Source organism: Buteo buteo, chromosome 4 (assembly GCF_964188355.1).
Source record: "Buteo buteo chromosome 4, bButBut1.hap1.1, whole genome shotgun sequence".
In the NCBI taxonomy this organism is placed as follows: domain Eukaryota; kingdom Metazoa; phylum Chordata; class Aves; order Accipitriformes; family Accipitridae; genus Buteo; species Buteo buteo.
In genome coordinates, this window is record NC_134174.1 from 6,582,183 (window position 1) to 6,601,198 (window position 19,016).

Below are 19,016 nucleotides of genomic sequence, written 5' to 3' on the forward strand. Positions count from 1 at the left end.
AGGAGGCTCAATTTGAAAAAGCCCCCCCCGCAGCAGAGGCAGACTTCATCTCAGATAACCTTTGATAGCTAATGTGACGCTCTGGATTCGAACACGATACCTAGGCACCTGTGCTAGTAGTGATTGCAGAGCTAGAGTCAATGGAGTTATGAGAACAACTCATCTCTTTTTAAAATAGGTATCTGCACCTCATCACACAGGGTTTCTGCATTCAGGCAAAATATTCCCACCCCAAATCCAGCAGGCTTAGCACTGGTTGTGTCGCACTAACTGCCTGGGCAGCATAGCTAACCTGCGTTTGTAATATGTTTGGATGGATTAGAGGTGAACCCTGTAATTAGTTAATCAAGATACTGTGCAGTTTCACACTTCCTTCATGTAACTAGAAGTTCAGGCCTTGTTTACTGTGACCTTCTGGCTGCTTCTGCTCCATCAATGAGGGGTACTCAGCCACCCATTCTACTAGCTACTTACAGATGGTTGTATCTACTTCATGCCCCCAGAGTAGTGCAAAACAGCCAGAAAGTACAACTAGGTCTATGAGCAAGGTTCAAAAATAATAATATCAAAAGCTCGCCAAAAGATTTTCATTAATTTTCTGGATTTTGAATTATTGAAGCCTACCCCTAGTGTGGGGGAGAGAATTATAAAGCAGCAGTGAAATGCTTGAGATATGTGCACACAGGTGCTGACCCTCGTGCCCTGTTATCCTTCCCTCCAGCCTTCTCCTTTGCCTGCTCTCATTGCCCAAAGCACTTGCAGCTCCCAAACTTTGTCCAGTCCCTCAGAGCTCTTTCGTTCCCCCTATCCCTGCAGCTGGAGCTCAAGACATCTATGTGTTATTGTGATGACCAAGTTTTGGGAGTTGCTGGGAGGTAACAGCCATATCTACTGTCAGTAGCCAGGGAGAGACTCCTATGAAACAAGCCATTCTCTCTTGCTGGGAGAGGTGAGATCAGTGACTTTCTGGAGGAGCTGATCTCTTGGCATTGACAACAGCCAATTGATAACACTTTAGCTGAGACTAAAACTGGAGACCTAATCTGCAGATGACTAAAGTTCAGCAGAATTTCTTTAGACTGCCATCCTTTCTCCAACCAGCAACAGGTAGCGCCTTTCCCAATCTCGACGCTTTGTTGGGTTGTGTTCATTTAACGTTGGGCTCCTCATTTTACAGTCTATGGGAGCAACCCAAAGTGCACAGGCAAATCAGCAGGCTTGGCCGATCAAAAGGGAAGTTTGCTAACCTCTAAATAGGTTTGACCCATACTTCTTGCAGTCCGTTGTCTATTTGATTCTCAAACCATGCCTGCATTCATTTTAGAAGGAAAGGAGAGAAGTGGCTGAACAAAAATGCAGAAACAAATCCAGACAGCCAGTCTTACAGAGCTGAAAAAGCATTCCTTTCTCTACGTGATAATGTACCGTTAAAAACTCTTTCAGCTTAATAATATCAGATGTTCTATCAGATGGAGCGAAAACATGTCATTTTGATCCTGACAATTGTCCCTTTAAATGTTTTTTATGCTGGGCCCTTAGCCAAAAAAAGAATAGCAATTTTCTTAAGCTTCAACACTGATCAGCAATGACTAATAGCACTGAATGCAGAGCACGTCATCATATCAATATGTTTTCTGTACTCCGAGCATTCTTCATGAAATCTACATTTTTAAGATGTACAGTACACAGGAGCTGGATGTTTAATTTACTATAAAATCACCCTCAAGCTGAAAACCTGCAAATCATGTTAGTTAAATGGCATATTTATACGTTTACTACTGAAACTGAAAGAGGCCGGTGGGGAGTTTGTCGTCTGCTACTCTTTGGAAAATTAAAACAAAGCCTTCCTGTTTGCATCTCATTTCTTTTGAATCTCCATGTGATTTTCTTTGGTTTGAGTCTTTGTTCTTGCACCTAAGAAGGACTCCGGAGACCTCCTTTGGAATGGTGTGGCAGGCATTTGTCCAACTCAGCCAGCAGCTATTTTCAAGACAGGGTTGGGATCCGGTCACCCTTAGGGTAGACCTGCACGCTGTATTTCAAGCCTAAAATCGACCCAAATTTAAACTGGCTGGTACTAGCTGACACACAGGCAGGAGTTAAGGGCTTCGTAACCCAGAGCAGAAGGCAGTGCTTGGACCCATTCTTGGCACCAAGGCTTACCCCAGCCTGATCTCGGTTTGTGGTATGGAGAAATCCATACCTGGCTGCCCAGCTGGGTCCCTTGCCCCATACCCTTTCCTGCTGCCCTGTTGTCGAGGGGACAGGCTGGCCAGGGACCTTCCTCAAAGAGATTACTCAAGACAGTATAGGAATTGTAAGCAGCCAAGTTACAGGCATCCTTTCACCAGCAAAAGTGACTCCTAGACTCTCCTTGTGGCTGTGAGCAAGGCAATTCAGTTTTACCATCCTTAAAGTAATTATTTGCAGCATCAAGGCCAATTATAGATTACAAATCAAATGTAAAGTTTCATTGTAGGACATAAATATATATATATACACATAAATACACACACATATATATCTATATATAAAAATCCCAACTTGCAGGTCTTATTTGCAATCCCGCATATTCAGCTCCTGATCTCTATATAACTGGCTCATCCTGTGCATTCATCACTTGTTAATCCTTTCTGGAGGGTTAACCTGCATGTGGAACCTCAATATAAAGTGTGAATGAAAATGTTGAGTCTTGAGGAATCTCTGCTGAGGAAAACTTCTTCTCCTGGGTGTTAAATTCACGCCAATTTTCTTGCAAGCTTGTAGAGTGAGAAGCTGGGATTGTAGGAGCTGGTCTCTGCTTTAGATTCTGAAAAATGCGTGGTCTTGGTGCTTGCTTGTATGAAAGCTACAAATACTTTTTGAAGTCGGCAATTCTAAGGAAGAAATTACTTCAAATCTCTCTCATGATCAATAAACATGAACCTCTTCTTTTTATTGTTGAAATTATTAAATGCACTTAAAGTGTTGAAGTGTAACACAAATAAAATCCTATGAAAATAGATGCAGTTTCTTCTTCCTCAGCTGCAGCTTATTCCATTTGGCAAACTCATCCTAGTACAGGAGAGAGAGTTGGGGAGCAAGGGAAGATTTTCTTTTATTTTTTTTTTGTAAGCCCAGAAATGAAAATACTTCGTTACAAAAATAATTTGCACAATAATAGAAATAAGTAAGTGCACTGCAGATTCTCTGGAGTAAAGCTTTCCTTCTCTCTTTGCTTCCCCGCAAACTCTGACAGTCTGCTCATTAACAGTGAATTGGATTTACATGCCATTTCAAGAGAAGAAGAAAGCACTGGTGTATATACTGTATAATAAGCACTTAGATTTTTAGTTTAATATAGATTGGAGGGTGCGTTAACATTTTTAAGTCTTTCCAGGGTGAATTAAGTTTTGATGACCTTTTTCATTTTTGACAAGACTCCACAGCTTTAGACCTGTAAATTTGAGTTTGATTAACGGGACTGTGTGCGTCCTGCTGCAGCAGTCCAGCTTTTGCTGATTTTGGTGACTATACAGGCAGGAAATATTCTACCAATAATTCAGGTAAAGCACCTTTTTCATGTTTTTTTGCAAACTCAGCATCATTACGAATCAAAGGGTTTGGCTCTGGGAAAGCATTATGCAGCCCCCTTGTTAAAGTGATGCCCTGGAATATGCCTTGTGTCCTCCCGAAGGGGAGAGGGCTGTGGCAGTCTGAAAAAAAAAAAAGCAGGAAAATTTAGTGCATTCTTTTTCCAGAGCAGTCGTTACACATCTGCCTTTCGAGTGCCACGCATTAAGTTGGCTGAAATTGAAAGCTCAGATAGGAGCTGCTCTCTCAAAACATTTCTCAGGAATATTTTTCATTAGCTCGTATCATTACGCGCACAATCCCTTCTTCACCCTCACCCCCGTCATGATTTCTTTCATACATGAGGGAGGTGAGGGAATTTATCTGAATTAAAATCTATGCAAAGATATCTTTAAAAGTCTCTCTAACAGAGGATGCTTTTCTTTTAGAAGCCGTGATGGGGAGGCATATGTAGAATGACTAAGGCAGCCAATTAATATGTTATATAAACAGCAAGCACCACTAGAAAAAGGAGAGAGAGAAAGAAAAATGAGAGATTTGGGGTGTGGAAAGAAGGGGGGAAGGGAGGTTGTAAGTATAAAGTGTTTGCCTTAGGACTTGTCTTCAGTTACAGAGCCAGACTCACATGACTGGAGCTTGGTTTGATGTGGTAATGAAGCATTGATCACAGGAAAAAGATGAAATGGCCTTTGCTCATTCATTATTTTTATCTTCTAGCTGTGGAAGACAGAAAATTGTTCATAGGAATGGTTTCGAAGAAGTGTAATGAGAATGATATCAGGGTGATGTTTTCTCCGTTCGGCCAGATAGAAGAATGCCGAATCCTTCGGGGACCGGATGGGCTGAGCAGAGGTGAGTGTGCAGTCTGTAAAGTCTCTTTCCTTAAGTGCTAATTGGGAGCTATATGTCACAGCCAAGGTAGGCATAGCCACTGTCTGCAGCTAGAGGTTACGCTGTAATACGTCCCACGTGATGAAGGTATCCACATGAACTTTTCACAGTGAATGAAATTATCACCTTTTATTTCCAGTGTCAGAAAGGTCTCGGTGCCAACATATTAACTTGTGTTATCGCCCTGTTTGTCAGCTGGAAAGGTTCCTTTGCACCCTGAGAAAACACCCTCAGTTTTCTGCTCTCACAAAATCAAACATCCTTCCCTGACCCCATTTCTGCTTTGTAGCTTAAGGCCAAAAAAAAAAAAGGACTGTAAATGACTGCTTGAAGGCATACAGGGTTATGGGAACTGGCCCACGTTGTAGCACTATATCTCCTCCATTCCAGTGTTTTCTATAACTATATGCAAAAACATAGGTCTGCTGTAACTGAGAAACAAAGAGGTTAGCTTGAACCGGAGAGCTTTGCCTGGATAAAAGTTTGTAAAAAGAGCTTGTAAATCTCGTGCCTCTACCACAACCCAAAAACCAGGACAGAGGTGTTAAGCAGCACCACTGAGAGTGGTCAAGCAGCTGACCTGAAATTTGGGAACGAAGTGCAGCACAGACTTCAATAGCCGGTGATCCCTTCTGAGTGCAAAAGTGCCTTTTGGGGAAAGGCCCTCTGAAAACATAGTGGAAAGAAAAATAGGTGTGTATTGATAACCCAGGCTGCATATTAGCTCCATGGTATATGGTCCTGAGATTATTCTCAGAGCATGAACCTTCTCAAAAAGCCAGTGCCAGGTGGAAAAGGAAATAGCGATAGTCCTGTCTGTCAGTGCGGAAGGATGCTGTGGTACTAGCCATGGCCATTTAATGGCATGGGGAGTAAAGTAATTTTAAGTGTGGAGCTGTGAAAACATCACTTTTGTTTCTATAGAAAAAAAAAATACATAGAAAGCACAGTTTATGCATTTTATTACATTTTCAAAAGGCACAGAAAAAATAATAGTACCCATTTTGCATATAGATATAGGTATAGATACAGATATTTTTCTTTACTTTTGGATCTACTTGTTTCCAGTAGGCTACAGGATCAGCAGTATTTTTGCAACAATTTGTGCGTGGGGAGTTTTGTTTTGAGTGCAGCCCAGCTTCTTTAAAATGTCTACAAATTTCAGCAGGGGAAGTTGCAGGTATTCCTATATTTCATGGCGCTGCTTGAAAGCACTTACTAACTTCTGAATAATAAGGACTTGTTGCAAAGACATGCTGGCAATAAAGAGGGAGCTCCAAGAAAATGATGCACCTATGTTTATGCATGCTTAGTCTGCAATCCCAAAACTTTTGGGGCTGGGATGCAGCATTCCCTTCAGGCAAGGAAGGCCTCAGGATCATGGCTTTTGCCTTGGGGAAGACTGGGGGAAAGGTCTGAGGTTGGTTCCTGCAGCTCAGTAATGAATGTTAACTGATGGAGGCCAGTGCTGTCATTATCCTTCTAGAGCCAACACTGAGGCAAACCAGATATTTCTGATTTTCACTGGTTTCATTTTGTAAGTAGCACAGGGAAGGGGTGATGGAAGACACAAGTGGGAAAGGAGCTAAGTAACTGCTGAAATAACAAGATCTGGGCATCAGATGTTTTGAGCCCCCAAAAGTTTTACTTGAGTCCTCAGTATCACCCAACAAAGAAATGGATCTTTCCTGGGATCCATAGAAATCCCACTGTGTACTTGCTTTTATTCAACAGACGTTGGGCATAGTATAAGCATAGAAGGGCTAACTACGAGATCCAACAGGGTGAGTGAGGTTGATGGGGTAGTTCTGTTCTGCCGTAAATAGCAATCTCACGATAATCAGAAGCTGAGATTTTTAAGCCATGTCACCAACGTATCAGGCAGGGCAGTGTCATCTGCCCGCCAGCAGAGCCATAGAGTTATTGTGCTGCTTTCTCCTGCTGGAGGCTGAAGATCTCAGTTCAGGTAGGTCACACACCAGTAGTGGTAGCAGAGCTGTATCCTCTCTGCCACTCAGGTTTATTTTGGTCACAATCACGACTGATACTCTATCACGCCCTCATGCATCATGCCTTGTTAAACTTGAATTGCTTTCTACACACCCATGTTGACACTTGAAAATGAGTTCAGCTGTGCCACCCAGGTTTTCAGGCAGATGTTTATCAGCTTCACAAAACCACCACTCCATGAGAGAAGGCAAAGTGTTGGGAAAATAGTTGGTATGGCAGTTGAAATGAAAGGTGCTAAAGGAGATTTGTAGTGGAGGGAGCTTGGCTGAAAAAGCACAGGGTGAAAAGCTGCTTCACTAAAGCAAGAGGGAGAATTTATACAGTTAAATTTTGTAATGAGTTCCAATACTTAATGTGTTTTAATTCATGTTACTGTTTCCAAGATGTTAATTCCCACAAACAGTATTTGTTTTCCCGGCACCCGTCAGGATGTGCTTTCCTCCTAGACACAGAGGGGTGAATGAAAAATAGTCACTGTCTCAGGAAAGCATTGTCCTCACCATGCCAGAGCCTTTGGGAACTTGCAGCGCTCACAGCGGTGAGATGGAAATATGGTCCAATAAACTCTGTTTGGCATCTCTTTTCAGTTGCATAACAAGTGCACATCATGGTATCTTGGACGAAAAGAGCTTGAAAAGTATATTCATAGGTGTTTATGCCAACTTTTGAGCTTTGTTAAAGGGTCCAGGCAAATAATCTTTACTACCAGCAGATAGTTGCAAGGAATAGCTCCGGATTACACTGCTCAGTAGAACAGCTTTGGTTTGTGCTGCTTTGTTTTTTCCATAGTAAAGAGTAAAAAGGTTTCAGTTGACTTTTAGGCCATGCCTACACTACAACAGCAACCTTACCACTAGTGCGGTAACAGTCTGCTGTCAACTCATAGGCGAGACGTAGGGTTGTAGTGTACCACATGGCTCCAGTAACAAGGAGAAATCCTGTCCTGTGGCATCAAGGGAGAATGTAACACTTGGTGATGAGTGTGATATAAGTGCTAAGATAAAGAGAGAGAGGGAGATTGAACTGGTTGTTTCTATTGTAGTTTCTAGCCAAGAGTTGACAGAACTTTAATAAAGTCGCACCCATTGCTGTCACTACTGATAATGGACCATCAGCATTTCCACTCCAAATTCCTATTGTCAGCTGTTTGAAACTCATCTGTAAAATGAGACTAAAATAATGATACAAAGCTCCAGTGGTGGAGCAGTATATTTTAAAGAAACTGAGATTTTTTTCCTTGAGTCATTTTTTTCCCCACTGTTGTTCACTCCTGCATCTAAGAAATAATTGTTGTTTTTATCTGTAACTTGTTATATTCTGGCCAGCTACAAGAAATAGGCAGCAACCAAAAGGCATTGCCTTCCAAAGGCTCTGGGATAGTCCCTGTGAAATTAGTTGGCTGGCAGAGAGTAATTCCTAGCTGTAAAAAGTATTAAAAAATAAAAATACCCTGTTGGCTGTAGAGATAAAGAAACCAGGGACGCAACAGACATGGAGGCTGGCCTTCGCTTTAGCAGGGTTCATGGGACTATCTAAAGAAGCTTGCCACTGCCTGTACTATATTCATTATTCAAAGAGAAGGATTCAGCCTGCAGGGTTGTTTAATCCAGCACTTTTTCTGAAGAGCTAAGTATGCTTTACAAAAATTCATGATTGTGATATCATGTGCTAAGCTTCATTATCATGAAAAAGCAGAAGTGAACTGCCTCAGATGATTAAGATTTTAAATCACTTATTGTAAACGGCTTAAGGAAACTTTCAGACCTCCTGACTCCTAGCACTATGTAATGTCTACACGACCACAGATGCTAACACAGACAGCCATGCAAAAATAGCCAGAAATACCCGAGATTGATTTGTAGCTGTGCCACTGATGTACTGTATTGACCGTAGGTGAGTTGGTCTCTCATCATATCTCTGTTATCCCATTCCTTAAAATAAGGATAGCAATGCTCCTCTACCTTTGTAAAATGTTTTTTTTTTAGATCAGTGGATCAATATCTCTGTATCACTCTAGGAATTATTACCATCCATAATGATGATTAAAAAAATCCTCTTATCCTTATCACAGGAGCACCACACAGCAAATTATTCTGCTGTATTGCTAAGTGCAGATTTATATAACAGATACTAGAAAGAAGTCAACTGGGTTAATGGCATGCACTAAAAAATCCTGCTAATAACATGTGCAGACAGTTGGATATAGCATGAAAATTGTGGGAAAGCTCAAAATGCATATTTCTACATCTTCTAGGCTCCTAATTGTATGATTTTTTAACAAAACATCACCAGGCACATGGGACAAGTGAACATTTCTGCAGACATTGATTACAAAGATTTTTTTTTTTTCTTTGCTTTAAAAGCAGGTTAGAAATGGCATGGAGAGTTATATCATGGTCAGGCAATTTAATTTCATGAAAATCCATTCATAACTTTCAGATTCAGGGGTTTTCTTGGTGAATTAGTAAAAGAAAATTAGTATTTGCATCATGTTTAATTGCAGTGAAGGGTAGGTGAGGAGGTTTTATGCCTGTTTGGTTTTCCTTATGGATATTTACTGCTCCTTTCTGAGCTAAAGTAACATGAAGTGCCAGCCATGGGAACAGCCTGGATTAGGGGCCACCTTCTGACTTGTAAGTGATGGGAAACAAGGACAGTGGAAGTGCTGTATTCTTAATTGCTCTTCAGAGGCACCTCCATGCCTTATTTCTTTTGCTGTAATGTGGTAACATTTTAATTTTTTCCAATCATTATGGCACATTTAATTTTCTTTTTCCCCTGCTGAAACTCTTTTGAAGCTGGGAAGGAACAAACACATACAAGTGACCAGTGTCTCTGTGCTGGCCTTCGGCCAGTAACTACATCTCAGATTTCCATTACTGCAGCTTTGCAGCAGTCCCTCCCCAGAGGGAAGTCTGAAATGAAATAATAATTACAAGGGTTTTTATTCCAGCAGAGGGTCATCGAGGCACTGTTAGAGAGTGTGGTCTTTGGTACCCATCTGATTCTGGTTTTGTGTCCATTTCAGTTACTGAAGTCTGTACTTTGCAGGGTGGTTAATTGACTGTCTGCTTAGAAATGCTTCAAGGGAACGGTGAACTTCAGGAAATTTAAAATCTAGACTCTGTCATCTGGTCAATAGTCAAGAGAAGTCAGTAAAGCCAAAGAGATGAGGCATGTTTACAGGACGTGCCTCTTGTTACTTTTATGTGTCTGATATGCATAAACTAAAGAGCTTCACTGTGACTTTTTCAAAATGCGTTACTTTGGGCTGAGTTGTTGCACTTGGTCTCAGACCTGTTGTTGTGTGTCTTAAGCAATATCTAATGACCAAATGTCTGTACCATAAGCAATTTGATGTCTTAATTTGTAGCTGAAATGTATTTTAACCACTAAGACAGATTTTTGTGTGATGTCTTCATTAGAAGGCTGTTTCCCAGGCTGTTCCTTCCTTCAGACTGTGCTATATTAGCACTGTGTAGAAAAGGGAAAGTCTACTTTGCAATCTCAGCTAGAAATATTTTAACACAACTAGAGCTTATTTTTATCACGCTTCAATTTCCACAGCTTTTTATTCAAGCCTTATCTTTTCTTTAAATAGAGGCTTTCATCTCAGAGGATCCCAAATACTTCTTGCAGGAGTATTTTGGCAGCTTTTCACTATTGTTTCTTCACAGTCATTGAAGAAAAACCTTGTTTACAGTGAAGTAGGAAGGTGTGGTGCAACCATTACACCACCAGCTGCGCAGCCATCATACGTAGTACTGCGATTGCTTGGATGACTTTGAAAATCTCTTGAGGCTTCTTCTGTGTCAGAGGGGTCACTGTATGTGGGTTTTTTTAAGTTGATTACATCTGCCTTTCTTTCATCTCCAGAACTTTAAAGCCATGGTTTTAAACTTCCATTTTTAACTCTAGTCCTGATTAAAAAAATGTCAAGGGGTTTTGCATCTCCCTTTGGCTTCACTGAGGGTTTGGGGGCTTTAAGACCTCTGGTAGACCACGGTAGTTTTATGTGGAAGGTTTCTTCTGTAGGTATGAAATCAGACACCTTACCTTGAGGCTTCCATACTTAAAAATATTCTACTTCACTTGCAGCTCGCAAGTATTGATGTTATGTTAGACTGTGCATGAACTGCTGACTGAACGTTTCAAAACAGTCTATGAAAGCCTGAGATGAGAAGAATCGAGTGAAGCGGGAGCTGAAATGGAGCAGTGCTGAGCTTTTTTAAATATTTCAAATAATTGAATCGCTCGAGCAGCAAGCCCTAGGTTTGGGACAGCACGGGTCGAGGAGGAAGCTTATCAAATTTCACAGCCTCTTCAAAATTCTCTTTCAGTTCGGGGTGGGAGGGGGGTAAGGACCAACCCTGTGAGTTTAGATGTTCTCTCAGCCGAGATGGCAAATGTGATAATGTGCTCCAAAATACCTTCTGTGACAGGGCTGGGTGCCTCCCTCCGATTCTGCCTGCAGGAGGAAATTACTTCAAGCAGCCTTTCCCCAGTCTATCATTTATCTGGTGTGAGGGGCGAGAAGGCAGCCTTGGAGAAACAACTAAAACTCATAGACCTCCTTTCTCCCTCCCCTTTTGTTTCTGTTAGTGACCCCTGACAGTTTGAAACAAGAGGTGATAAATAATTGCAAGGGGACTTGCAGGTTGGCTGTATTTACAAAAGGATTTTTATTTTTTTTTTGTGGTTAGGTAGCTGGTGGTACAAAACGAAGTAATTTCAAGGCATTAGCTATAGAAATATCCCCCTCTCCACATTTTCTCTCCCAGAGAGTTCCATAGCTTCAGTAAGAAGGGAGTAATTGAAGTATCGAGACTCAGTATGGTAGAACAGAAATAGTTTGCTTGTAGCTATTGGTCCGGAAGACCTCGGCCAACGGCACTGCGATCAATGCAGTGTTTCATAGGATGAGGTAAAAGGCCACGGAAATCTTTCTTGTTTCCTTGCACCATGAGGCATGAAATCTGATTAGTCTTGTCCTCTTATAATTGTGATTTATGGTCCTAAAGCTGGCAGTATGTTCCCAAAAGACTACCTGTATTCATGATATACAGTGAGTGAGAGTATGCTGAAAAGAGGTGTTCCCAACCTTTCAGAAACTGCTGCAGCAAGAGTACAGGATGGTTCAGGCAGAGCTCATCTGACTTAAGTGAAATCCGGTGTCCTTAGACACCAGCTTCTGAATATTTTCTAGGTGCCCTACAAAACCATCCTCCTAAAGTGCTAATGTTCCCTGTATAGGAAGAGAAAGGTGCTGCCATTGACCGTGGCAGAGAATACAAGCATCTCAGAAGAACAGCTTTTCTGAATATCTAAATTATATATGCAAGTTCAGTGATTAAGTGGATTGAATCCTATCATATAGGCTTAGTTCCCCTCCAGTGTGGCAGCCTGGTCATGAAGGAAAGGATCCCATGGTTCACAAATAATAAAATATATAGGATCCCATTTTCCACACCTAATTAAATATATGGGCACAGATAATAAATATACAAATTTTGTGTGTGAGTGTCCAGGTTTGGTAGCTGAAAAAATAACCCTTGAATGTCAATACATGTAGCAATGTCTGGAAAGATGATTAAATTAGCTAGCATTTAATTGGGGTGCTTGCTGGTAACAACTGAAGGTCTAGGTTTTCAAAATAATTTAGAAATAAGGTTGTCTACTGAATTTTTACCATGGTTATTGAGGCAAATTGGGTATTTACTGTGCAAATGGCCACTGTCCATCGGTGGGAAATGGCCTGTCGACTGGAGATAACAAGGGGACCTAACCTTGTAGCCTCTGGCTGGAAAATCGTAATTAAAATGCAGTCCCATCTTCTCCGTGGAATGCTGTTTCCAAATGCTCATATTCAAGCCGCATAACCTCATTCATCAAGCATTCCCCTTGCCCGGAGAACAAGTTTCTTTCAAATTGTTAGCTCGCTATATGGCACTTTACAGAGATCTGCTACGAAGGTCTTTTCGGTCCACGACAAAGGCAACGGGATCCGCACAAATGGATTGGGGCTGAGGAAGAAGGAAGGAGGTTTTGCCGTACTGTTGGGCGCTGAAAGTCCCCAACAGCTGAGCTTTGTGGTTAAAAAGAGAAAAAGCTTAAGGGAGGGAAGAGAGAGTCTGCTTTATCTTGAGAGGAGCGCAGCTTTATTTCTCTGCTGATTCACATTTCTTTTGAGACCTGCTAATTGCAACATCTCTCAGTAAGTTACTTACAGCAGTACTGCTGGGTAGAAATTGTGATAAATGCATAAACTGTGTCTTATTGATTTTTGTTGACATTTTACATGCTTCTTATGCATTCTAAACCTCCATTCAGTAATTGTCACTATGGTACACACTCCTGGATAATGAGAGCGGAAGAAGTGAATGAAGCAGTTTCTTGACCATTATAAACAATATTATTCAAGGCTCTGTATGGGGTTTCTTGCCTGCCCTCCAGTATATGTCTATTTGTGCTCATCCCCCATTGAATTTGCAAGACGAGAAATGAAAACCCTTGGTGTTATTTCCTCTGTTAATGATAATAACAGAAATGTTTTTAAGAGAGATTACTTTGAGTCTGATGGTAAATTTGGGCCTCTTTAATTTTAGTGCACAGCAGTAATATGGAATCTAGCGGAGGTACTATAGTTTATTTACCCTTCTACTGCACATTTTGTCTAGATTGCCATACAGAAAGCTGTTTTGTTACATCATTTTCTTTGACAGAAATTTGTTGCTGAATAAGAATAGTATAGCAACACATAGTGTGGCTAAACAATAGTAAGACATCATCAGCTGTTGCGTTACCTAAGAAATATGTAGAGTCACAACAGTGCCATGAAGTTTGTGTAAAAGAATTCTGACTTCTGATTTTATGATGCTCACCTATCAGTCAGAGGTACAGAAGCCAGCTTAGGTTCTCTTGTATCAAGGGCCTTTACATTAAAGAGAAAAAAAAAAAATACCGCATGATGCAAAAATGCATTGACTTTATTTTCATGACTAGATGTAGTGCTTTTCGGTAATGATCAGGCATTGCTTTCTCTTACTGTTGTTTGATTAAAATGTGAATACAGTCTTGACTTGATAATCTTACCAGGTACACACAGAGCAAAAAAGAAAAGGTATTTTATGCCTCAAATTGATTTGCATAAACCAAACAATCTGTTGCTTGTTGGATTGCAAAATGGTTTATTTTGCCCATTGGCCACAGGGGCAACAATATTGTATTTTTGATGCCAGAATGTAGCTTTCATGCATTAGCTCTAAAATGACAATATGCTTTAGCCTCTCAGTGCTTAGATTTGCTTCATTTGGAAATCTTTTAAGTAGTAATAATAATAATGTTTTGAGGAAATTGAGTGGAACACTAAATTATTCTCTGAAACCTAAGTTCAAACTGTGCAAGGCTAAGGGAGCTGAAAATCAATGCACTTTTAAAGTCATTAGAGATCACAAGTGAAATAAGTCTGTGTTGCTTTAGCTAAGCTTTTAGTGTGCCGTGGTATTATTACAAAATCAGCCTGAATCTGCATTAATTTCACAGTCTTTTTCTTTAAGATGCCCAAGGGTGCATGAAGAATAAAATGTAAATCTCAGAAGGCAATGTTTTTATTAGTCAAAAGGGCAGTGAGTCATGCACTAAAAAAGTTGACCTGTACCATGCCCAGTGTACGTATGACTGACAATAGTAAAAGGGTGGAAAAATAGCCCAGGCATTAGCCTACTGGCTTTTCATTACGATTTAAAAGGCTGAGGAGGGAAAAAAAATGATTTTTCAGTTATTCATGCACATAGCTTCAGGTTTGTTCAAGCTGGTGGTAGCTTTCATAGGTCAAAGAATTATACTTGTGTCTAGGACTCGGAGAAACAAAAATCATAAAGATTTTTATTTTTAATATGTTCTTTTCTTAAATGTTGAGATTCCACCTACATTACTCAATTTTGTCTGAGTCTTTTCACACTTAGTCGCAGGCTACACAGTGGAGTTTTTCTCTTGCTTATTTGTACGGTTGTTCTTGGTGCATCACGGAAATATGTGACATTATGGACTCCTTTATTAAGTTCCCAGTTCAGCTGCCAGTGATGCCAGTCATTTTATTCACTATCCACAATTTACCTGCAGAAAAGCCATAGCAAGCAATTGTTAATGCATGGTCTGAATAGACTAAACTATGCAATCCAAAGTCTACATAAAAGCCTTACATATTTCAAACCCTGTGGCTAAAGAACAAAAACAACAACAACAACAAAATTAAAGGAAAAACCCCTTTCTCCTCACCCATCCCCACCTAATTTTTTTTCTTTCATCTATGGTCAGATTAGCAAGTCAGCACTGTCGATAAATAAACTAGAGAAGTTGTTTATTTTTATGTACTACTGAGAACAGTGTCGTCTTGTGGCCGTTCTCGTAGACTGTGTTGGTTTAACAAGCGTCCAACCCTTTTGTCTTGTTGTTTTTTGTCTTTCCTGCTCCCTGTCCCCTTGTTCCCACAGGCTGTGCGTTTGTCACATTTTCTACAAGGGCAATGGCACAGAATGCAATCAAAGCCATGCACCAGTCTCAGACCATGGAGGTACAGTACTGTATCATTTGCCCTTTCTTTGTTTTCTTTGTGCAAATGATTGCGAATGGTAAAGCCATGCTCTCCTGGACCAGATCAGACACATGACAATCACAGATTTAAACTTTTTACCAACTCACTCTACCTGTCTTTGTGAAGTTTATTTTTCTTAATGACCTGAAAGCACACAATAAGGTTGCTGTGTGGTATCCAAACACGGCTCTTGATCCTGTTTTCAGTGACATTCAGCAGAAAATAAAAATGCCGTGAATACCGCTCCTCAGTCATACTCAGAGTATATCTGATGAGTAAATTACCTTTAATTTTAACACACACACCCCCAAAGAAAAATCTTAGTTTCCTTTAAATAGATTTTTAAGTGTTGTGGTTTGTGCTGCTCTGAGAAAAAGCTCAAGAGATTTACCTGGCCACGCTGAGTTACTAGTGCATGTGTTTTTCTACAAATAGAATCTCTTTTTAAGTTAATATAATTTCTCCTTCTTCATGTAGCCAATAAAAATGCTAATGATGACAGAGCATATCGAAGTGTGGCACTTCCTGCAGAGCACCGTCGTGGCTGGCCCCTCACAAGCAAAGCTCTTTATTTCCTTCCAAACTGCCTCGACGGCCTCATATTTTATCATGATGAGCAACACAAAACTTTAAACCTGTTCACTAAATGTGAATATAGCTGCAGGCTAACGATCCGTTCATTGGAGTGGTTATCGAATGCCACGGCTTGTCTGGCAATCTCAAAACTTTTTTCAGTCTGTGATTTTTGTCATGGTCTTTCAGAATTTTGCACAAAAAACCGCACAAGTATGAAGTCTTTACTTACTCTGGATCTTCTAGCTTATCATTGGAGAGTGCATGTTATACTGTATTATGTATACTGTATCTTCGTGTAGTGATGATTTTTCTCAGAGGTGGCATTGATGTTATGTGCACTTGTTTCTTTTTTTATTTATTTTTCCACCAGGACCTTTCGATTTTTTTTTTCTCAGTGATTTTTCTTTGCAATGCTCTAGTCTCCCAAAGCATGCTGGGTGCTAAACAATCATTATTGCGTCATGTCGTTGAGCTGCTTTGTGTAACGAGCCAAGGGGGGAGACCAGGGGTGGGAGGGTGGACAGAGGAGAAGAAGAAGATAAAAATCAACCCAGTGCATGAAAATGTCACTAACTGTTTCCTGTATACTACAAGTGATGATATCGGCATTGCAAAGCTATTGTCTTTCCAAACATCACGTTTGAATTTGGTTGAGCTTCTTTTATAATCAATGTGTTTTCTTTTCAGTGCAATGCATTTTTAGACCCTGAGTATACAGCTTTAGATGAGAATCTGCCAATGAGATGAGAATAATTGAAATTATCTTTACTAGAAAGCTGCTGTTATACAATCTATGCAGTCTGACAGTATATTGTGAAAAAACTGCCACTTTGAGTCTCTGAAATAATACTCGTAGTAATTTGTCTGCCATGCACTGCTCCATTAATTCAGACCTATATGTTTCGCTGGGTTTGATTCCAAGTAAAAAGGAAATGTTTATTGGTAATACTGTGTTTTACCTATATTTTCCATGTGTTTTAATGTATTTTTCTGTCTAGCAAGATGAATTTTACACAGCTCTACCTCAGAAGATGGTAAAATTAAAGAGATAATACCTCCCAGACAAATTCTCCCATTCTTCTGTTGTATGCAGTGCTCCAAAAGAGGCTGCATTTTGACGTGATACTCCTGTTGACATTAATTCTATAGAATAGTTACTCTTGGATCAAAATACCTCTCAAAACCTTTAGAGGCGTCATCAATGAGATCCCCAAATGGGCAAGACGATTCCAAATATTTTGCACTTTGAACGTCTGGGTCTTTGTGCCAATTGAGCTTAGGCAGAGAGTCCCTTCTTGGAGAGAAGCAGTACACCCTCCAGCTCCGTGGGTGAGGGACTCAGTGGAGTCTGCACCTACTGGCTTGACAACACAAAGAAAAGTACGAAGGCAGCACCAGCTGTTGGGAAGAAAATGGCTCTAAATGGGATGGAGATACCATGCCATTGAATGAGGAAGGGAGGTGCACCTTGTGTATGTGCTGGGAGCTTCCCCTCAAGACAGAAAATGGAAAGCATAAAAGAGAAATCACCTTTTATGCAAAAAAAAATTTTGCACACTTTTGCCAATACTCTTCTAGTAAAAAGTTATCTTGGGTTAGCTAGTGTTAAATCTCGACTCTCAGCCTGAAACAGTGGTCCTTGGACACTTTTGTTTCATGGTTTTTTGCAAACAAAAGTGGACTTGGGGGACAATATGTAGTACACAATTACATTTCAACCCAATTACTACAGGGTTTTTCTCTGATTTATTTTCAGTTCTTTGGCACACATCGTTGACCAATATGAATTTTCAGAGTGGGCTAAGAAAGAACAATGGGGATGTTAATGTCCAGATGAACAAGGCTGCTAGAATAACGAATTCTCTTACTACTCTTTCAACCTTACTTTCTGACCTGGTTAAATTAACTGATTTTAAAAACATAATTGCTGCTCTAGAGTTTTTGCTCTTCTATCTCATTTCTGTGGATTTTGTTTGTTTGTTTAACGCATTCAAATGCAGCACCAGTAGAAGACACTAATTTGTTATCATGGAGTAAATTTGATGCAACAATAACAACCCTTTTCTCATATAGAGCCACTTGCTACATATAATTTCAGTCTTCAGAATGTTTGCTCTCTTGAAAATGATGAAGTAATGAAATATAGAGCAGACAGTGAAAAAATGAATTATAGATTCATAAATTGCAGAGATATTGTTTTTATACAATTTACTGACATTTAAGCATTCATAAATATGGTGTCAGCTGTAGTGTTGAGTGCTGAGCTGCTGAACTGAGAACTGAAATAGCCATATAATGTCTCTTGCTTTGAAATTCATTTTTATTTCTTTGGATATAGGCTTGATTCTCCTGTACATCTATGTAGAAGGCAGTAAGTTCTGGTTGTTCTTAGCCCATTGCTACCAATCCTCATATTAAATAGAAACAGCTTGCTTTTTTTATTAGTGAAACTGGAAAAATCTCTCTCACACCCTCTACCTCCTGGCTCCTTTTTCTTTCTTTTTTTTTAAAGGGTCTTGTTTTTAATATTAGTATAAAAATCACTAGAGAGAGGTAATTGTGTAACAAGCTGACTCCTTCATAATCTTTATTTGATTGCTGGAGTGGTACGTATCTCCTTTCTTCCTCACTGAAACACTGAAAGACATTTTTTACAATGAAACACACAGGAAAGGAGTTGGAGGTGGAATAATAAATCGCAAGTGATGATTTTCTAAGATAATTCTAAAGGAACAGTATTGATGCGAGATCTTCACACAAGAGATATTATTATTGTGGTTTATTTCATCTGTTGATTGTGAATATTCTTATAATTTGTCCTGGTGTGAGGTTCTTCAGTGAAAAGGTACACGGCTGCTTTTTGTAAATAATAGAGGACAGGAACTTTTCTGAAGATGTTCATAGTGTTATGAGAGCAGCCATGGGAAGAGTTAGGTTAAGTATAATCCTGCTCCGCATCCCACACTATACGCTTTGGCTAAAGCGCTGCTGTGTTTTTTGGACTTGAGTCACCTTTCACTCCTACCATTGTATTCAGATTGAAGTTAGACAAGAAATTAGTATAACAAAGCGTGGCGGGTGGAGGGAAGTTATTCATTGGATCCTATAAAGTTGGAAAACCGTACAAAATGGATTGACGGTTTCTATGACTCACAAAATGCTTGAATTAATTCGAAGAACTGAATCATTGCAGTATATAGTTTGCTCCCTTGATTTGAAAAAAAGGAAGACTTGAAAGGTTAAAATATGAAAACATTTGTTAGCAAGAAAAAAAAAATAGAGCGAAAGCAACAGAGACATCTTCCATATTCACGTGTCTCGTTCTCTCAGTGACTTTGCCCAGGAATACCCAACCTGAAGTCCGAGGGAAATA

General features: G+C 40.0%; 1 protein-coding gene across 5 annotated transcripts in view; it reads left to right on the plus strand.

Annotated features, from left to right (window-relative positions):
• CELF2 (CUGBP Elav-like family member 2) overlaps window positions 1–19,016 on the plus strand; it is a 374,910-nt gene that overhangs the window by 301,205 nt on the left and 54,689 nt on the right. For all 5 annotated transcript variants that reach the window (XM_075024683.1, XM_075024684.1, XM_075024685.1 and 2 more), the window contains 2 exons: window positions 4,291–4,425; window positions 14,967–15,046. In XM_075024683.1, the coding sequence (XP_074880784.1) occupies window positions 4,291–4,425; window positions 14,967–15,046 (215 nt within the window). The remainder of the gene's footprint in view (window positions 1–4,290; window positions 4,426–14,966; window positions 15,047–19,016) is intronic.